The sequence below is a fragment of the Oncorhynchus mykiss genome, chromosome 20 (genome assembly GCF_013265735.2).
Source record: "Oncorhynchus mykiss isolate Arlee chromosome 20, USDA_OmykA_1.1, whole genome shotgun sequence".
Classification (NCBI taxonomy): domain Eukaryota; kingdom Metazoa; phylum Chordata; class Actinopteri; order Salmoniformes; family Salmonidae; genus Oncorhynchus; species Oncorhynchus mykiss.
Window position 1 is genome coordinate 31836823 of NC_048584.1, and position 20005 is coordinate 31856827.

General features: G+C 45.0%; 1 protein-coding gene across 2 annotated transcripts in view; it reads left to right on the forward strand.

The window, feature by feature from the left end:
- wdr27 (WD repeat domain 27) overlaps window positions 1-20005 on the forward strand; it is a 155315-nt gene that overhangs the window by 14063 nt on the left and 121247 nt on the right. For both annotated transcript variants that reach the window (XM_036956188.1, XM_036956187.1), the window contains exons 12-17: window positions 3886-4007; window positions 6245-6318; window positions 16975-17050; window positions 17780-17851; window positions 18079-18188; window positions 18343-18432. In XM_036956188.1, coding sequence (XP_036812083.1) covers window positions 3886-4007; window positions 6245-6318; window positions 16975-17050; window positions 17780-17851; window positions 18079-18188; window positions 18343-18432 — 544 coding nt within the window. The remainder of the gene's footprint in view (window positions 1-3885; window positions 4008-6244; window positions 6319-16974; window positions 17051-17779; window positions 17852-18078; window positions 18189-18342; window positions 18433-20005) is intronic.

The window sequence follows — 20005 nt, forward strand, 5'->3', positions numbered from 1 at the left end:
ATAACAACATGTTTCAAGCAGACCACCATAGTCCATGTGCCCAAGAACACCAAGGTAACCTGCCTAAATGACTACCGATCCGTAGCACTCACTTCTGTAGCCATGAAGTGCTTTGAAAGGCTGGTCATGGCTCACATCAACACCATTATCCCAGAAACCCTAGACCAACTCCAATTTGCATACTGCCCCAACAGATCCACAGATGATCTGTTGCCCTTTCCCACCGTGACAAAAGGATCACCTATGTGAGAATTCTATTTAAAAAAAAGAAGAAAGTATTTCACCTTTTATTTAACCAGGTAGGCTAGTTGAGAACAAGTTCTCATTTACAACTGCGACCTGGCCAAGATAAAGCAAAGCAGTGCGACACAAACAACAACACAGAGTTACACATGGAATAAACAAACATACAGTCAATAATACAATAGAGTGTGTGCAAATGAGGTAGGATAAGGGGGTGGGGCAATAAATAGGCCATAGTGGCGAAATTATTACAGTATGGCAAATTAAACACTGGGTTGATAAATGTGCAAAAGATGAGTGTGCAAGTCGCAATACTGGGGTGCAAAGGAGCAAAATAAATAACAATATGGTGATGAGGTAGTTGGATGGGCTATTTACAGATGGGCTATGTACAGGTGCAGTGATCTATGAGCTGCTCTGACAGCTGGTGCTTAAAGTTAGTGACGGAGATATGAGTCTCCAGCTTCAGTGATTTTTGCAGTTCGTTCCAGTCATTGGCAGCGGAGAACTGCAAGGAATGGCGGCCGAAGAAGGAATTGGCTTTGGGGATGACCAGTGAAATATACCTGCTGGGGCGTGTGCTACATGTGGGTGCTACTATGGTGATCAGTAAGCTGAGATAAGGCTGGGCTTTACCTAGCAACGACTTATAGATGACCTGGAGCCAGTGGGTTTGGCAACGGATATGAAGCGAGGGCCAGCCAACGAGAGCATACAGGTCGCAGTGGTGGGTAGTATATGGGGCTTTGGTGACAAAACGGATGGCACTGTGATAGACTGCATCCAATTTGCTGAGTAGAGTGTTGGAGGCTATTTTGTAAATGACATCGCCGAAGTCAAGGGTTCGGTAGGACAGTCAGATTTGCTAGGGTATGATTGGCAGCATGAGTGAAGGATGCTTTGTTGCGAAATAGGAAGCCGGTTCTAGATTTAATTTTGGACGGGAGATGCTTAATGCTATTCATTGACTACAGCTCAGCGTTCAACACCATAGTGCCCTCAAAGCTCATCACTAAGCTAAGGATCCTGGGACTAAACACCTCCCTCTGCAACTGGATCCTGGACTTCCTGATGGGCCGCCCCCAGGTGGTAAGTGTAGGTAACAACACATCTGCCACTGATCCTCAACACAGGGGCCCCTCAGGGGTGTGTGCTCAGTACCCTCCTGTATTCCCTGTTCATCCATGATTGCATGGCCAAGCACAACTGCAGACTTAATGATGGTGTTGGAGAGGACACAACAGCCTGATCACAGACAACAATGAGACAGCCAATAGGGAGTTCAGATACCTGACTGTGTTGCCAGGATAACAACCTCTCCCTCAACGTGATCAAGACAACGGAGATGATTGTGGACTACAGAAAAAGGAGTTCTGAGCACACCCCCATTCTCATTGACGGGGCTGTTGTGGAGCAGGTTGAGAGCTTCAAGTTTCTTGGTGTCCACATCACCAATAAGCTATCATGGTCCAAGCACACCAAGACAGTCGTGAAGAGGGCACGACAACTCCCATTCCCCCTCAGGAGACTGAAAAGATTTGGCATGGGTCCTCAGATCCTCAAAAAGTTCCACAACTGCACCATCGAGAGCATCCTGACTGGTTACATCACCGCCTGGTATGGCAACTGCTCGGCCTCCGATCGCAAGGCACTACAGAGGGTAGTATGTACGGCCCAGTACATCACTGGGAACAAGCTTCCTGCCATCCAGGACCTTTATACCAGGCGGTGTTAGAGGTTGGCCCAAAAAATGCCAAGGGCTCCAGCCACCCCAGTCATAGACTGTTCTCTCTGCTACCGCACGGCAAGCGGTACCGGAGCGCCAAGTCTAGGTCAAAAAGGCTTCTTAACAGGTTCTACCCCCAAGCCATAAGACTCTGGAACAGTTATTCAAATGGCTACCCTGACTATTTGCATTGTCCCACCCCAACCCCCATTTTTACACTGCAACTACTCTCTGTTTATTTTCCATGCATAGTCACTTTACCTACATGTACATATTACCTAAATTACCTAGACTAACCGGTGCCCCCACACGTTGACTCTGTACCAGAACCTACTGTATATAGCCTCACTGCTGTTATTTTATTGTTGCTCCTTAATTATTTATACATTTTTATTTTTTTCTTAAATCTGCATTGTTGGTTAAGGGCTTGCTTGTAAGTAAGCATTTCACTGTAATTCCTGTTGTATTCGGCGCATGAGACAAATAACATTTGATTTTTATCTGCGCATGTGCATGGGGCTCGCTTCGTGCTTCAACGCTCTTAGTTGTTGTGGAAATTGACCCACTATGCTGTTTACTTTCTGCATCTACATTGATTTTTCTTAACGTTAACACGGAACCCAAACCGCCTGCCGCGTGCTCCATCGTACATTAATTATTTTTTTACCCCCACACCAAACACGATCACGACACGCAGGTCAAAATATCAAAACAAACTCTGAACCAATGACTTTGGGGACAGGTCGAAAAGCATGGAACATTTATGGCAATTTAGCTAGATAGCTTGCACTTGCTAGCTAATTTGTCCTATTTAGCTAGCTTGCTGTTGCTAGCTAATTTGTCCTGGAATATAAACATTGAGTTGTTATTTTACCTGAAATGCACAAGGTCCTCTAGTCCGAAAATTAATCCACACATAAAACGGTCAACCGAATCGTTTCTTGCCATCTCTTTTTTTATTTTACCCCTTTTTCTCCCCAATTTCATGGTATCCAATTGTTGTAGTAGTTACTATCTTGTCTCATCGCTACAACTCCCGTACGGGCTCGGGAGAGACGAAGGTTGAAAGTCATGCGTCCTCCGATACACAACCCAACCAAGCCGCACTGCTTCTTAACACAGCACGCATCCAACCCGGAAGCTAGCCACACCAATGCGCCGGAGGAAACACTGTGCACCTGGCCACCTTGGTTAGCGCACACTGCGCCCAGCCCACCACAGGAGTCGCTGGTGCGCGATGAGACAAGGACACCCCTACCGACCAAGCCCTCCCTAACCCGGGCGACGCTAGGCCAATTGTGCGTCGCCCCACGGTCGTGGCCGGTTACGACAGAGCCTGGGCGCGAACCCAGGAACTCTGATGGCACAGCTGGCGCTGCAGTACAGCGCCCTTAACCACTGCACCACCCGGTAGGCCTGTTCTTGCCATCTCTCCTCCTAGGTTTTTTCTTCTCTTGACTTAATATTGCGATTGGCAACTTTCATAAATTAGGTGCATTACCGCCACTAACCTCGTTCGTCTTTCACTCCCCCACGTGGGTATAACCAATGAGGAGATGGCACGTGGGTACCTGCTTCTATAAACCAATGAAGAGATGGGAGAGGCAGGACTTGCAGCGCGATCTGCGTCACAAATAGAACTGACTTCTATTTTAGCCCTTACTAACGCAGACGCGCAGTGGGTGCGATAATTGAATAATATAGATTTCTAAATGTATTTTGCAACACGAGTGGTGTAGTCAGCCTGTTAATGTTAAGGATCCCAATTTCGTTTAAGTGTTTAAACGTTCACACCACTAATATATAGTACTTCTCATACAGTACATTTGTCAATGACCTATGCTCCTCACAGAGTAAAAGGGTTCAGTCACAGTACAGTACTCACATAATTTCATTTCTCTCTCCCCCTCCTCCAGATGATCTTTGTGGTGACCTCTCTATTTGAGGCCCTGGTGTCTGTATTGGAGGTGAGACTGCTGGGGTCAGGGTCCGTGGACAACCTCTGCCAGCACCTGGAGAGGCTCTCCGTCATGCCCAGGTTTGTATTTGTTTGTGTGTACTTCTGTTACCTTCTGGGGAAGACCCTGTTTTGGGTGGAGGCTATATCTGTATAGTGGACACAGGGTTCGCACTAGGTGCGTGAGGTGCTTAAAGTACTTGAATTTGGCACTCTGAAATTCAAGTACTGGCTACCTTGAAAATCAGAAATGACCTCAAGCCGATACTTAAAATGTACTTGAATTAAAATGAGAGTAGAACAGAAAATGATCAAATATATTACAAAAATATTACAAAAATGTATTGTTCTTGCTAATTAGTTTCCAGGCAGACTACCGAGTTTTACAGAACTGACTGATTAGGCGCCAAACGTCACATCTATAGCGTCCCCCAAACAAAAAAAACCTGACTCTCGGAGAATGAGTGTACAACTGGTAAATAGTTGCTGATATTTCAGTCAGATGTCTAGCTAGCCAGGTAGCTCAAGGTTATTAACCAGGTAGCTAGCTTTAACTAGCTGGCTAGAAGGATGAAGTTAGAAGCTAACATAGAACGGAGCCTGACCTTAGCAGCGGAAGTTGACTGAAATTAAGTTAGCTATAATCAAAAGATGGGCTACTATAAGTTCTCCAAACAAAATACATTTTCTTTACTGAGAGTAGTGAGATAGACAGTGATGAGTCAGGCTGCAATGAAGGAGGCAAAGGAGATGCACAGAGAGAGGAAGCATTGAAGCAAGCAGGGAGAGAGGTTACTAGTACAGTGGTTCCCAAACTTGGGGTCCTTGACCCATGTGGGGTCCCCTAAAATTTAAATAGGGTCTCATGAGAGCATTTTTGTTATCAAATACATAAATAACTTGTTTCTCTTCATATGGGTATAGAATGCAACATTTTAACTAACTAAGTGCCTTTTAATGTCAGAATTCACTTTTGTGTCATAATGTGTTGGGACAGCCTGTGGGACCAACAATTTAGTAAAATATAAAGACAATGTAATATTATTATCATGTACACTGAACAAAAATATAAACGCATCATGCAACAATTTCAAAGATTTTACTGAGTTACAGTTCATATGAGGAAATCAGTCAACATCATCAGTACTGACGTGCCGCTCATGTATGTAGTAAATAAGTAGTGGAACACGTATTATTGAGTAGAACTTGTAAGGTAGTGATGAATAGTACGTTTTTTTTTTCTCATGAGGTTGTGGCGATATACTGGCACCCGGAGCTGACTACAATGGCATAATAGGAACTATTGCAAATTGATGGTCCTTGAAAATAAATATTAGTGCTTGAAAAAGTACTTGGAAGTCCTTGAATTTGACTTGCCACTGTCTGTACGAACCCTGTGAACATCTCTAACAAATGAGAGTCTCTGTGCAACAAAGACCGTGTAATCTGTAATGAATAAAGTGTGAACTGTAAAGAATGTCTGAGCTCATGTTTGGCCAAGACTTTACAAAGAGAAATACGTAGTTGGACACTGTTGCACTGATGCCATACAATTAACAACCAAAGTTTTGACAGCAAACTGTCTTCAGCTTGACCTTATAGCACTGTGAAAAAAATATGAACATTTCACACTTATGTAACCATGGCATGTATGGATGGTTTTGCAGGGTTAAACAGAAAGTTATACGGTTGGGCCCTGTACGCACATTGGTTCAAACCAATAACTTACATGCATGTGTATCTATGGTGGTTCAAACCCTATTCACTAAACCGGTTGCTGCTTGAGGTGTGTTGGCACCATTAGCTCAGTGTAATTGGACACGATTACTCATAAAAGTGTAGCAGGATAGAGAAACAGCACTGAGGATCGTTCTCCCTCTCACGCAGATGCATGCCAGGGCAACCGACTGGCACGCATTGTGTGAGTACGTGGGTAGGGGTACTTTACTTTACAGGGTCTCTCCATTGCCATCGTGTGTGTGTGTTCCTCTAATGCAGACGCATGCCAGGGCACCCAACTGGTACCACCCAGCCTGTGTGTGTGTTCCGGTACTTTACTTTACAGCTGACTGTGTGCCCCCCTATGCTCAACCTCCATCCCCTCCTGGTCTCTCTGCTATTACCATCTTAAAAACCTATTCTGAACCTTTTATACTGTGCAGTTTTGTGATGATTCAACAGTATCATACTGCTGAGAAAGTGGGTGGTGGGGGTTATTCATCCATAACCATCCATTGGAAAATGCAACACACACACACAGCTTTTTTATTTCCAGTAGCCAAGGAGCAATTTCGTTTTTTCCCTCTTCCTCTTTTTAGTGCCCCTCTGATGCCTGAATCTCCTCTCAACGCTGAGTTGAAAAAGAAGGGTCCTAAACCTCCCACAAAAACAGGTCAGCAGCAAGTATCAAACCCCCCCCCCCCACACACACACACACACACACACAAACACTGGGCTTGCCCCTTCACACATAAACACACTAATGCACACAACCACATGTTATAGCCCACACAGTGTTACCCAAGAACCACTGTTGAATGAATTTGAGTTTGTGGTTCGGTATGGGTCAGAGTGTAGTGCTAGCAACAGCAGGGTTTGTGGGTTAGGTTTCCATTGGGGTCACATATACTAAAATACATGTGTAAAATATGCACTCACTTGGATAAAAGTGTCTACTAAATGGCATATAACAGTATTACTGTAGACATATATATATATTATTAAAAGGATTTACCGGTCCGTGGTTTTCTTTTATGATTGGCATGTCCACTGCTTAGTTTGGCTACAGGTCACCTCCCTTAAACTATATCATGTTCCATAGTGGGATTCTACATCTATTATTACTAGAGATACTGTAACTTCTTCCCCTGGCTAATTGCAGCCGCATAGACTAGAGCTACTGATCATCATTATCTGAAAATATAGAGGGCAGGATGGAATTATTACATTATCTACCTCTGCATAACAGATGGGATGGTCAAACTTCTGGACAGACATGTTTTCTACCTCTGCATATCAGTGGATACCCATGAGACATACATTATTAGATTCCTCTCAGTTCCTGTGTATTGCACATACAGAGTTTGCCTGACGACTCATCCTGAATTTAATTCCACTGCTCTGTTGGTTGCTCCACAGAAGAAACGTTAGTGGAAGTGGTGTTTGGCTGGAGCAATGTGGATGGGTCGTCAGGCTAATACAGAATTGTACAAAAAGGAATATATGTTGTGTGTTCACTGAAAGTATACTACCAGTGATGTAGATGCATTATTTAAGAAAAACTTTGATCTCAGTTCCTCAGATTGCACAAACAGAGTTGACTTCATTGATACCATTATCACTTATTATAGATGAGCTTTTAACTTTGTACGACTCAGTTGGTAGAGCATGGCACTTCCACTTCCAGGGTTGTGGGTTCGATTCCCAGGGTCACCCTGTAAGGTTCTGCTTTTCTTTTCTTAGTCAACCTTGTGTTTATTTTCTTTGTGTTCTTGAACGTAGCCCTGTTTCTTTGTGTTCTGGAGCATAGCCCTGTCTTTCATTTTTGATACCGCCCTGACTGCGTTCGACAACTTGAAACGTCTCTTCACCTCAGCTCCTGTCCTTCACCAACCTGATCCGACCCTTCCTTTCACCCTGGAGGTGGATGCCTCCGAAGTAGGAGTAGGAGCCATAGTCTCTCAGTGGGTGGGAACACCTCCCAAATCACACCCCTGTGCCTTCTTCTCCCCCGCTGAGAGGAATTACGATGTGGGAAACAGAGAACTCCTCACCATCAAGCTGGCCCTCGAGGAGTGGCACCACTGGTTGGAGGGCTTACAACATCCCTTTCTCGTCCTAACAGATCATCGTAATCTGGAATATATCAGAGGGGCCAAGAGTTTAAACTACAGACAAGCCCGCTGGGCTCTCTTCTTTACACGCTTCCAATTTCATGTTAATTTCATCCCTGGACTCCCGGATGTCGCAGTGGCTGCGACCGGGAGGCTCATGGGGCGGCGCACAATTGGCCCAGCGTCGTCCGGGTTGGGGAGGGTTTGGCCGGCAGGGATATCATTGTCTCATCGCGCACTAGCGACTCCTGTGTCGGGCCGGGCGCAGTGCACGCTGACCAGGTGTATGGTGTTTCCTCCGACACATTCGTGCGGCTGGCTTCCGGGTTGGATGTGCATAGTGTCAAGAAGCAGTGTGGCTTGGTTGGGTTGTGTTTCGGAGGACGCATGGCTCTCGACCTTCGCCTCTGCCGAGTACGTACGGGAGCTGCAGCGATGAGACAAGCCTGTAACTACTACTAATTGGATACCACAAAATTGGGGAGAAAAAAGGGGTAAAATAATACAAATATACAATTTAAAACAGTTACATCCCTGGAAAGAAAAACGTAGAAGCTGATCCTCTCTCCCGACAGTTTGACCTTCCGACCGATAACTCAGACCCTACACCCATTCTTCCTTCCTCTTGCATTATGGGACCGGTACAGTGGGAGGTTCACTCTGCCATACAAGAAGCCCTAACCTCAGACCCGGCTCCTCCTGAGACACCAGCTGGGAGGAGTTACATACCAGCAGCTGTTAGACTCCAACTGATGCAATGGTGTCACATGTCCTTGGGGTCAGGACATCCGGACATTATACAAACCACCAAACTTCTAGCCCGGAAGTTCTGGTGGTCCTCAATGGCATCCGACGTAAGGGATTACATACTCTCATGTCCTGTCTGCACCCAAACCAAAAGCCCTCGTCATCTCCCTTCTGGGAAGCTTCAACCTTTGCCAATCCCTCACAGACCTTGGTCCCACACATAGCTGTAGACTTCATCCCAGACCTTCCTGGATCCTCTGGTAACACCACCATCCTTGTCATAGTAGACTATTTTTCAAAAATGTGTCGTCTGGTTCCTCCACCTCATCTACCTAACGCCATGGAATTGGCGTAGTGTATGTTCCAGCAGGTGTTCCGTCTGTATGGGATTCCGGAGTACATCGTCTCTGACCGCAGGCCCCAGTTTGTCTCCCGGGTGTGGCAAGCCTTCTGTGACCGACTGGGGGTCGCCCTCAGCCTCTCCTCCGGGTACCATCCCCAGACCAACGGGCAGACGGAATGCCTGAACCAAGAAATAGGGATGTACCTCCGCCAACAATGTTCTGCCTCTCCACACGACAGGAGTCGGTGTATGGCCTGGGCCGAATACGCTCAGAACTCACTCATGCACTCTTCCCTCCACCTTACTCTGTTTCAGTATGTCCTTGGTTACCAACCCCCCATGTTTCCCTGGGAGGCGGAGCCTGGTACTGTCCCAACTGTTGAACAACTGGTTTCGGCGTAGTGAGCGGGTATGGGAGACAGCTCACCGGCCTACGCCACTCTTTCACCCCGGACAGTGTGTGTGGCTCTCTACCAGAGACAACCGGCTCCGCCTACCCTCGCTTCATTGGTCCCTTCAAGATAACCCATTGCATCAACCATGTCACGTACCGCCTCCTGTTACCCCGTCAGTACAAAATCTCCTCGTCCTTCCATGTGTCTCTGTTAAAACCAGTCACCTACAGTCCTCTTCATCCTCCAGTCTCAACCCGCAGTGCACCCCCAATGTTGAACGTCGGAGGGGAACCTGCCTACGCCATAAGGGCCATTCGTGATTCCAAACGCCTGAGAGGTCGCATCCACTCCCTAGTGGACTGGGAAGGTTATGGGCCTGAAGACTGGTCCTGGGTCCCCGATCAAAACATCCTCGACCTAAAGATGATTCAGGCATTTCACCATTACCGTCCAGATCGTCCCGCTACCCGACCTCGGGGTCAACCCCCAAACAGACCCACTGGACATCAGCCTCGACGCAGAACGTCGGCTCAGTCCACAACCTCGTCGAACCAGCCTGCCGGACCTCGCCCCCGAGGTAGGCGTCCACCTCTGCTCCCCCTCCGGTGCCTTTGGGTCGTCAGGAGCATTGCTGGTGGGGGTGGGGGGGGGGTCTTGTTCAGTAGATACAGAGAGGCCATGTCTTGTTCAGTAGATACAGTGAGGTTGTGTCTTGTTCAGTAGATACAGTGAGGTCTTGTTCAGTAGATACAGTTAGGCCATGTCTTGTTCAGTAGATACAGTGAGGTCGTGTCTTGTTCAGTAGATACAGTGAGGTCTTGTTCAGTAGATACAGTGAGGCCGTGTCTTGTTTAGTAGATACAGTGAGGTCGTGTCTTGTTTAGTAGATACAGTGAGGTCTTGTTCAGTAGATACAGTGAGGCCATGTCTTGTTCAGTAGATACAGTGAGGTCTTGTTCAGTAGATACAGTGAGGTCTTGTTCAGTAGATACAGTGAGGCCATGTCTTGTTCAGTAGATACAGTGAGGTCGTGTCTTGTTCAGTAGATACAGTGAGGTCTTGTTTAGTAGATACAGTGAGGTCGTGTCTTGTTTAGTAGATACAGTGAGGTTGTGTCTTGTTCAGTAGATACAGTGAGATCATGTCTTGTTCAGTAGATAAAGTGACAGATCTGTGGTGTATTATTAGACCCTGGAAGCTCTGGCTCTACTCTGTTGGAGACAGTAGCACAGACTGTTTTACACACTGCCACTACAGACAGTTAGTTCTACACACACACACACACACACACACACACACACACACACACAGAGAGAGACTGATTTACACACTGCCATTACACACAGTTAGTGCTATCAGAAATCTACTGTTAAAGAACATGGCTCCCCAGAGTGAGTGTGTGTGTGTGGCTCGGCCTACACCGTGCTCAACCCTAGTAGAAAACTTTCCTAGGATTCCCGTAATTCATGGCCATTTGCTGTTTTGATTATACACATACTATATATACCATGGAGAATACAAACACAAGGAGTTTGCGGTGAATACACACAGGCAGGCACGCATGCTTGCATGAAGGCAGGCAGGCAGGCACTTAGGTAGACAGGCACGCAGGCAGGCACTTAGGTAGACAGGCACGCAGGCAGGCACTTAGGTAGACAGGCACGCAGGCAGGCACTTAGGTAGACAGGCACGCAGGCAGGCACTTAGGTAGACAGGCACGCAGGCAGGCACTTAGGTAGACAGGCACGCAGGCAGGCACTTAGGTAGACAGGCACGCATGCTTGCATGAAGGCAGGCAGGCAGGCACTTAGGTAGACAGGCACGCAGGCAGGCAGGCACTTAGGTAGACAGGCACGCAGGCAGGCACTTAGGTAGACAGGCACGCAGGCAGGCACTTAGGTAGACAGGCACGCAGGCAGGCAGGCACTTAGGTAGACAGGCACGCAGGCAGGCAGGCACTTAGGTAGACAGGCACGCAGGCAGGCAGGCACTTAGGTAGACAGGCACGCAGGCAGGCAGGCACTTAGGTAGACAGGCACGCAGGCAGGCACTTAGGTAGACAGGCACGCAGGCAGGCACTTAGGTAGACAGGCACGCAGGCAGCCAGGCATGTAGGCTATGATGCTGCCATTTTCCTCTGGACTCCCCGTCTAATGGGGAGGACGTGGGGAACACTGTTTCACGCCACACACACACATACTGTTTCGGTTAATGGGGAGGACGTGGGGAACACTGTTTCACGCCACACACACACATACTGTTTCGGTTAATGGGGAGGACGTGTAGAACACTGTTTCACGCCACACACACACGTACTGTTTCGGTTAATGGGGAGGACGTGTGGAACACTGTTTCACGCCACACACACACGTACTGTTTCGGTTAATGGGGAGGACGTGTAGAACACTGTTTCACGCCACACACACACGTACTGTTTCGGTTAAAGGGGAGGACGTGTAGAACACTTTCACGCCACACACACGTACTGTTTCGGTTAATGGGGAGGACGTGTAGAACCCTGTTTCACACCACACACACACGTACTGTTTCGGTTAATGGGGAGGACGTGTAGAACCCTGTTTCACACCACACACACGTACTGTTTCGGTTAATGGGGAGGACGTGTAGAAAACTGTTTCACGCCACACACACACGTACTGTTTCGGTTAATGGGGAGGACGTGTAGAACACTGTTTCACGCCACACACACACGTACTGTTTCGGTTAATGGGGAGGACGTGTAGAACACTTTCACGCCACACACACGTACTGTTTCGGTTAATGGGGAGGACGTGTAGAACCCTGTTTCACGCCACACACACACGTACTGTTTCGGTTAATGGGGAGGACGTGTAGAATACTGTTTCACTCCATCTTTGGCATGTCAGTGAGAACCCTCCATGTTCGGCCCAGACGGGATTAAAAACAACTAAAAATATATTTTCTTGTTAGAGAGAGAGAGAGGGAGAGAGAGAGTTTATCAGAATAGATGGACATCATGACTGCACCTTCTTGATTTAAATGATCCTCAAGTTGTTTTGAGAAACGAGGCCACAAATCAATGACTGATCAATGACAATGACTCCCTGACACTTGTGTTATTGTTATATAATAGTTACAAATGTTTTGAGGATCCTTTGAAACCACTATACAGTTTCTAATTTGTGTCCTGTCCTGTGTGACAACTTCCACTCACTATACAGTTTCTAATTTGTGTCCTGTCTTGTGTGACAACATCTTCCACTCATGGTTCCTCTCCTGCCAGTGAGGTCAGAGGAGGTGTTTGTTGCTCCACTGCCTTCCTATAGATTCCATACAGAACTTTGTGGGTAGGCTGTAGCTTATGGACTAATGATAGAGGAGGAGAGAGGAGAGAGGAAAGTGGTGTGTGTGTGTGGAGACAGGAGGAAGTGTACCAACATGCTGTCTGTCTGACTGGGGCATCAGTAGACAGACAGGACAGCAGCAGAGGAATGTGTTATTCTGCCCCTCAGCTGGCGAGCTGTGTACTGTGGTCGGTTCCAGTCAGTCAATCAGTCTGTGTACTGTGTTGCAGACAGAGAGACCAAAGGACGAATGGACAGACGGGCAAACATACAGACATACATAAAGAAGGACAGACAGACCAATGTACATACAGAAAGGTAGGTAGACAGGCAGGAATGAAGGCAGGCAGACAGATAGATAGATGGGCAGACATACAGACATACATAAAGAAGGACAGACAGACCAATGTACATACAGAAAGGTAGGTAGACAGGCAGGAATGAAGGCAGGCAGACAGATAGATAGATGGGCAGACAGACAGACAGACAGACATATGGATGGATGGATGGGAAGACTGACAGACAGTAAGGCAGACATGCAGGCAGGCAGGCAGCTATTCAGGCAGGTAGGTAGACATTCGGGCAGGTAGACATGCAGGCAGGCACTTACTTGTCTTTCACGTTCAGCTAGTGTTCTTCATACTAGGAGAGAACAGTAAAACAGGAAAAACGTCAGTACAGGGACAAATCACAGATTATTATAAAGGGAAAGCCAGCCACGTTGCGGACAGTGACGCCTTGCTCCTGGACAAGCTAAACACCTTCTTCGCTCACCTTGAGGAAAACACAGCCCCACTAACGCGGGCCACTGCCGCTCATGGGGACTGTGAGCTCTTGTTCTCCGTGGTCGACGTGAGTAAGAAATGTAAGCGTTTTAGCCCTCGCAAGGCTGCCGGTCCAGACGGAATCCCTAGCCAAGTCCTCAGAGCATGCGCAGACCAGCTGTCTGGAGTATTTATGGACATATTCAATCTCTCCCTGTCCCAGTCTGTTGTCTCCACTTGCTTCACGATGTCTACCATTGTTCCTGTACCCAAGAAAGTAAAGGTAACTGAATTTAAAGATAATCGCCGCATAGCACTCCCTTCTGTCGTCATGAAGTGCTTTGAGACGTTAGTTTTCATATCACCTCCAACCTACCCGACACCCTAGATCCACTCAAATTTGCAAACTGCTCCAACAGATCCATGGCTGATGCAATTGCCATCGCAATGCACACTGCCCTCCCCCATCTGGACAAGAGGAATACCTACAGTTGAAGTCGGAAGTTCATATACACTTAGGTTAAAATTTGTTTTTCAACCACTCCACAAATGTATTGTTAACAATCTATAGTTTTGGCAAGTCTGTTAGGACATCTACTTTGTGCATGACACAAGTCATTTTTCCCAAGGATTATTTAACTTATAATTCACTATATCACAATTCCAGTGGGTCAGAGGTTTACATACACTAACTTTACTGTGCCTTTAAACAGCTTGGAAAATTCCATAAAATTATGTCATGGCTTTAGAAGCTTCTGACAGGCTAATTGACATAATTTGGGTCAATTGGAGGTGTACCTGTGGATGTATTTCAAGGCCTACCTTCAAACTCAGTGCCTCTTTGCTTGACATCATGCGAAAATCAAAATAAATCAGATGAATGTACTTTGTTGCAAAAAGTGCAACTCAATCCCAGAACAACAGCAAAGGACCTTGTGAAGATGCTGGAGGAAACCGGTACAAAAGTATCTATATCCACAGTAAAACGAGTCCTATATCGACATGGAACCTGGAAGGCCGCTCAGCAAGGAAGAAAGCCTGCACATGGGGACAAAGATCATACTTTTTGGAGAAATGTCCTCTGGTCTGATGAAACAAAAATTAAACTGCTTGGCCATAATGATCATTGTTATGTTTGGAGGAAAAGGGGGGGGGGGGGGGGGGCTTGCAAGCCGAAGAACAACATCCCAACCATGAAGCACAGGGGTGGCAGCATCATGTTGTGGGGGTGCTTTGCTGCAAGAGGGACTGGTGCACTTCACAAAATCAATGGCATCATGAGGCATCAAAATTATATGGATATATTTAAGCACCATCTCAAGACATCAGTCAGGAAGTTAAAGCTTGGTCGCAAATTGGTCTTCCAAATGGACAATGACCCCAAGCATACTTCCAAAGTTGTGGCAAAATGGCATAAGGACAACAAAGTCAAGGTATTAGAGTGGCCATCACAACACCCTGACCTCAATCCCATAGAACATTTGTGGGCAGAACTGAAAAGGCGTGTACGAGCAAGGAGGCCTACAAACTTGACTCAGTTACACCAGCTCTGTCAGGAGAAATGTGCCAAAATTCACCCAACTTATTATGGGAAGCTTGTGGAAGGCTACCCGAAACTTTTGACCCAAGTTAAACTTCGTATGGCTTATATCCCGCTAACGGGATCGATATGACAACAGCCAGTGAAAGTGCATTGCGCCAAATTCAAAACAACAGAAATCTCATAATTAAAATTCCTCAAACATAGAAGTATTTTACACCATTTTAAAGGTACACTTGTTGTTAATCCAACCACAGTGTCCGATTTCAATAAGGCTTTACGACGAAAGCACACCAAACGATTATGTTAGGTCTGCTCCTAGCTACAGAAAAACACAGCCATTTTTCTAGCCAAAGAGAGGAGTCAGAAAAAGCAGAAATAGTGATAAAATGAATCACTAACCTTTGATGATCTTCATCAGATGACACTCATAGGGCTTCATGTTACACAATACATGTATGTTTTGTTCGATAAAGTTCATATTTACATCCAAAAATCTCAGTTTACATTCGTGTGTTACGTTCAGTAATGTTTTGCTTCCAAAACATCCGGTGATTTTGCAGAGAGCCACATCAATTTACAGAAATACTCATAATAAACATTGATAAAAGTTACAACTGTTATGCATGGAACTTTAGATAAACTTCTCCTTTATGCAACCGCTGTGTCAGATTTCAAAAAAGCTTTACCGAAAAAGCACACCATGCAATAATCTGAGTACAGCGCTTAGACAACAAAACAAGCCATACAGATATCCGCTATGTTGTGGTGTCAAAAGAAGTCAGAAACAGCATAATAAATATTCACTTACCTTTGATTATCTTCATCAGAATGCACTCCCAGGAATCCCAGATCCACAATAAATGTTTGATTTGTTTGATAAAGTCCATAATTTATGTCCAAATACCTCCTTTTTGTTTGCGTGTTTAGTACACAATCCAATCTCACGACGCGCGGGCAAGCTTTTTCTTGTCCAGAGTAGGGTTACAAAGGGAGGGTATATTATTGGACACTTTCTAAGTTTACCAATAAACTACCAGAATTCTGGTAACTTTCAAGGAATATATTGTGGCCTTTTGGGGGTATTTAAGATAATTGCAGGTGTCTAATTGTATCTGGCCCTCTGTGTGGCCTTATCATATGTAAAATATATTTATAAAATCAAGTATGATTTTTTTATAAAAAATGTAATGACAAAGCTGTAAGACATTACCTAAATATAAACCGTCATCTTGGTGAATACCGTTGGTGTTTAATATGAGGTGTTCAGCATGAAATATCCTTTTTCTTTTTTTACACACTTTTATTATTTTATGTATTCATTGTAAATGTTTTGTTGTCAAACAGGTGGCAGTTGTGAAAAAAGACAACAGTTGGAAGAGTTGCAGAGTTCATTGAAAATAATGCCGTTGTTGATTAGATGTTTTTCCATGAACCTGTTAGGCTAGCTTTGCAACCTTAGTCCAGAGTTACAGTTTACACTGTTAGGCCTTCCCAAGTTACCTTATGGCAATTATGGCAAAAGCAGCGCGGTGCAGTTCAGCTCTTATTTTATGGAAGTGTGTCACTTTTTACAAAGACTGTTTTAATATTCATAAAACTGCCTTCTAGTTTTAGTTAAGAACAAAGGACTTTGTTAAAACAGTAAAACAATCAAAGTATGCTCCAGAAAACACCAAATTACCATCTCTCCTTTTTCAAATGTAACGTGTAACCTTATTATAGCTTCTCTTAGTTACGAGGCTATTGGACTTTTCCTTATTTTGCCTGCGGACGACAGGATACGTTTTTTTGGGAAAACCACACACGTTTTAATGGCTGTGGAAAAAGTGAGCTCACTCTCCACTCCAGAGAAGTGAAGGTTCTGACAGCGAGGAGAGGAGCAATGGGCTACGTCCCACAGACACACACACACACACACACCATCATTCCCTCCCTTAGTCCACGAGGACAGAGACAGAGACATCTGTAGGATCCTAATGATGATCATACGAGGTAGAATATAACTACTTCATACTGTTGGTGCACGACGGGTTCATATAAATCTCTGCATATCCTATCAATGACTACATGTCTTATCTCTCTCCCTCTCTGGCTCAGGGAAACGTGGTGTGAAGGAGCAGCCTCTAGTTTTCCACACACAGGTCAAGTCATCAGGATACACACAATGTCCCCGGTAGGTTGTGCATGTGTGTGTGAGAGGGGAGTCCAACGGTTGAGGAATTGTTCCACCAGCAAGAGTTTCTGTCCTTTTCTACCTATTGGAATAGCACGTTACACATCAGCGAGCTATAATGAGACAAGGAAATAAGTCACAGAGAAAACACACACAAAAACCTTCCAATATTTAAACAGCCTTTATATTAGATGAATTATGTTTTTTTTTTACATTTCTTTCTGTCTTTTTACATAGGTGTTAACTAAGACTGTTATTTTTCTAAATGTTAAGTATATGCAGATATATTTTTGGTCCTGGGGTGTGTAGTTTCTGTTCACTGTTTTAGTTTCCAGTCCAAGTCTTGCGCTTAATTTATTATTTGGTCATATTTTATGTGGAAAGTTTTTTTAAATAAAATGCTCTTCCCTCTCTCATGTTTTCTTGCACAGGGGCAGACTGGGACCAGAAATCGGCCCTTGCTTTTGTAATACACCAGTAACTTTTTTTCTTTGAGGCCCCACCCCCATTATTAGCCAAATAATTATCATTTTGCGTAAAGAAAACAAGTTAGACAGGCCCACTGGGCTAAAAATTCATGGGCAAATGCCAGATGGCCAGTCTGCCCCTGTTCTTGCATCAATATTAAGGCCGATGTGTTAGGGTTCAGGGTGGAAGTTACATTTATATTATGCTGTTAATAAAAAGAAGAAGAAAATGCAATTTTACATAAATATGTTTGCTTTTCAGAATGACAATGTTCTCACCCAAGACCAATGTTCAGAAGAAGACCCCAGGACCTACAAAGACCAACAAGAAGATGTAAGCAGACCACCATGTCCAGATATATTTAGGGCTGGTTTCTCAGACAGATACAGTACAAAGCTTAGACCTGGACTAAAAGGTAGTTTAATGGAAAATCTTCAATGAACATGCATTTTAGACCATTAGTTGGATTAGTCTTAGTCTGGGGATCCGGACCTTTGTTTTGTACAACATTCTTGATGTTTTTTCCATATGAATATCAACATAATGCTGCTTTATTTTAGAGGATGTCTCGTTAGTGAATACCCAGGAGACACTGCAGCACCCAGTGTCCCACACACTAACCTCAGCACAGTCAAAACCCCTACACCAGTTTGCTGTACCCAATACTCAGGTAACTCTCTCTTTTTCTTTTTCTCTCTTTTTTATCATACTTTCATTTGTTCCTTCTTTGCTTTACCAAGAATCATAAGAATCATTAGAATCATACAAGCTAATATATATATATATAATTTTGTTTTTGTATTTTTTTTGTCCTCTCTGCCCAGGAGATGGAAAGCAGATTCTGTGTGGTCTGGGAGACAGATCTGTATTGTTGTACAAGTCCTCCCTCACTGGCACTCCAGCTGTTTACACAGGTAGTGGGGCAAGAAAACACACGCTCGCACGCACGCACGCACGCACGCACGCACACACACACACACACACACACACACACACACACACACACACACACACAGATTAGAAACCTCTCAAATTCTGTTTATTTTACCTCAAGACTGTTTTGGTCCACGGTTCCCTTTTCCTCCCTGTTCCCTCCTTTTCACTCTCCTTTAAAATTAGTCTCAGTGAAAAAGCAAAGCAGTCGAAACCTTAAAACCCAAAGAACAGGACGGAGTGTGGTTTTTGATGACTATTTGTTTTAATATTTATTGAACCACATTTTATGTTTATCTATCTCACCTGTCAATCATGTTGAGAATGATGTTCTAGCTCTGAGGTGAATCAAGGCAACTGTGGAGAGGATTGTTTTTCATTTTCTCCCGCATTATTACTGAGGGTGAAACTTAGTTACTATATGGCTGAAAAATAAAGAGAGGAACTGAGCTTATAACCCTGTTTTATAAGCCTAGTGGAATACAGACTAAATCACTACCTAGCTTATTTTCACACTGTTCTCAGCCCAAGCTATCCAAGACCCAAAGTGTCCCCTAACTGTGATGGAAATAGTAACCTGCACCAGAGTCACATTCACTTTGGAATCTTACAGGATTTTTTAGCCTTTAAAGCCTGTATGCTAGGAACTTGATGGAGTGAGTGTTGCTGGCCTTTGTCTTAATGCTTCATTACTGTTTTCATATAACGTGTGAATGAAGTGAATACTCTTCAGAATGCTATTTAAACTCAACTATTATCTGATATTTTCTTTACTGTTGATACAGGGTAGCCTTAGCCTATGATGATTTACTTATTTCATCTGGGATCGTAAACGATACTGGAAACAGGTCCAGAGGCTCAAGATAAAAGGCTTCAGGAGAAGATCCAAACATTCACCCATAACATCTAGATAAAAAAATATATATATATCCTGGTGAAGCATTATCTGGTTCTCTGCCACGGCGTGAGCGTGAGTAAGGTGTTTGGTTAACATTGTCTTTTACATTCTCCTGAGAAAGAGTAGGACTTATTGATGGTTTGGAGAGAAGGGAGAAAGCTATGTTCCGCTCTCCTCCGCAGATGGGCACTACAACAACATGTCTTCCTAACTGCTTCTGGAGCTAATTTAAGATATTGCTCAACATCTGCACTCCAGCTCACCCACAGCCTCCCTCCCTCCCTCCCTCCCTCCCTCCCTCCCTCCCTCCCTCCCTCCCTCCCTCCCCCTCCCTCCCCCTCCCTCCCTCCCCCTCCCTCCCTCCCCCTCCCTCCCTCCCTCCCACACACACGCACACACACACCCCTGATGCTTGCTTTGATAGCAGCATTCTCTTGGAGGTGAATTGTGTTGATTTATAGAGCTTTCTACAGTCAGCAGACCACAGGATTCTAAATATCTGGCCCTGTGATCCACACACAAACACCAGTCAGTCGGTGTGGTTGGGTTCTTAACAGCTAAGACAGAGACTAGTATGGCCAGTAAGTGTGGTTGGGTTCTTAACAGCAAAGACAGAGACTAGTATGGCCAGTCAGTGGATGTCATATATCAATAAA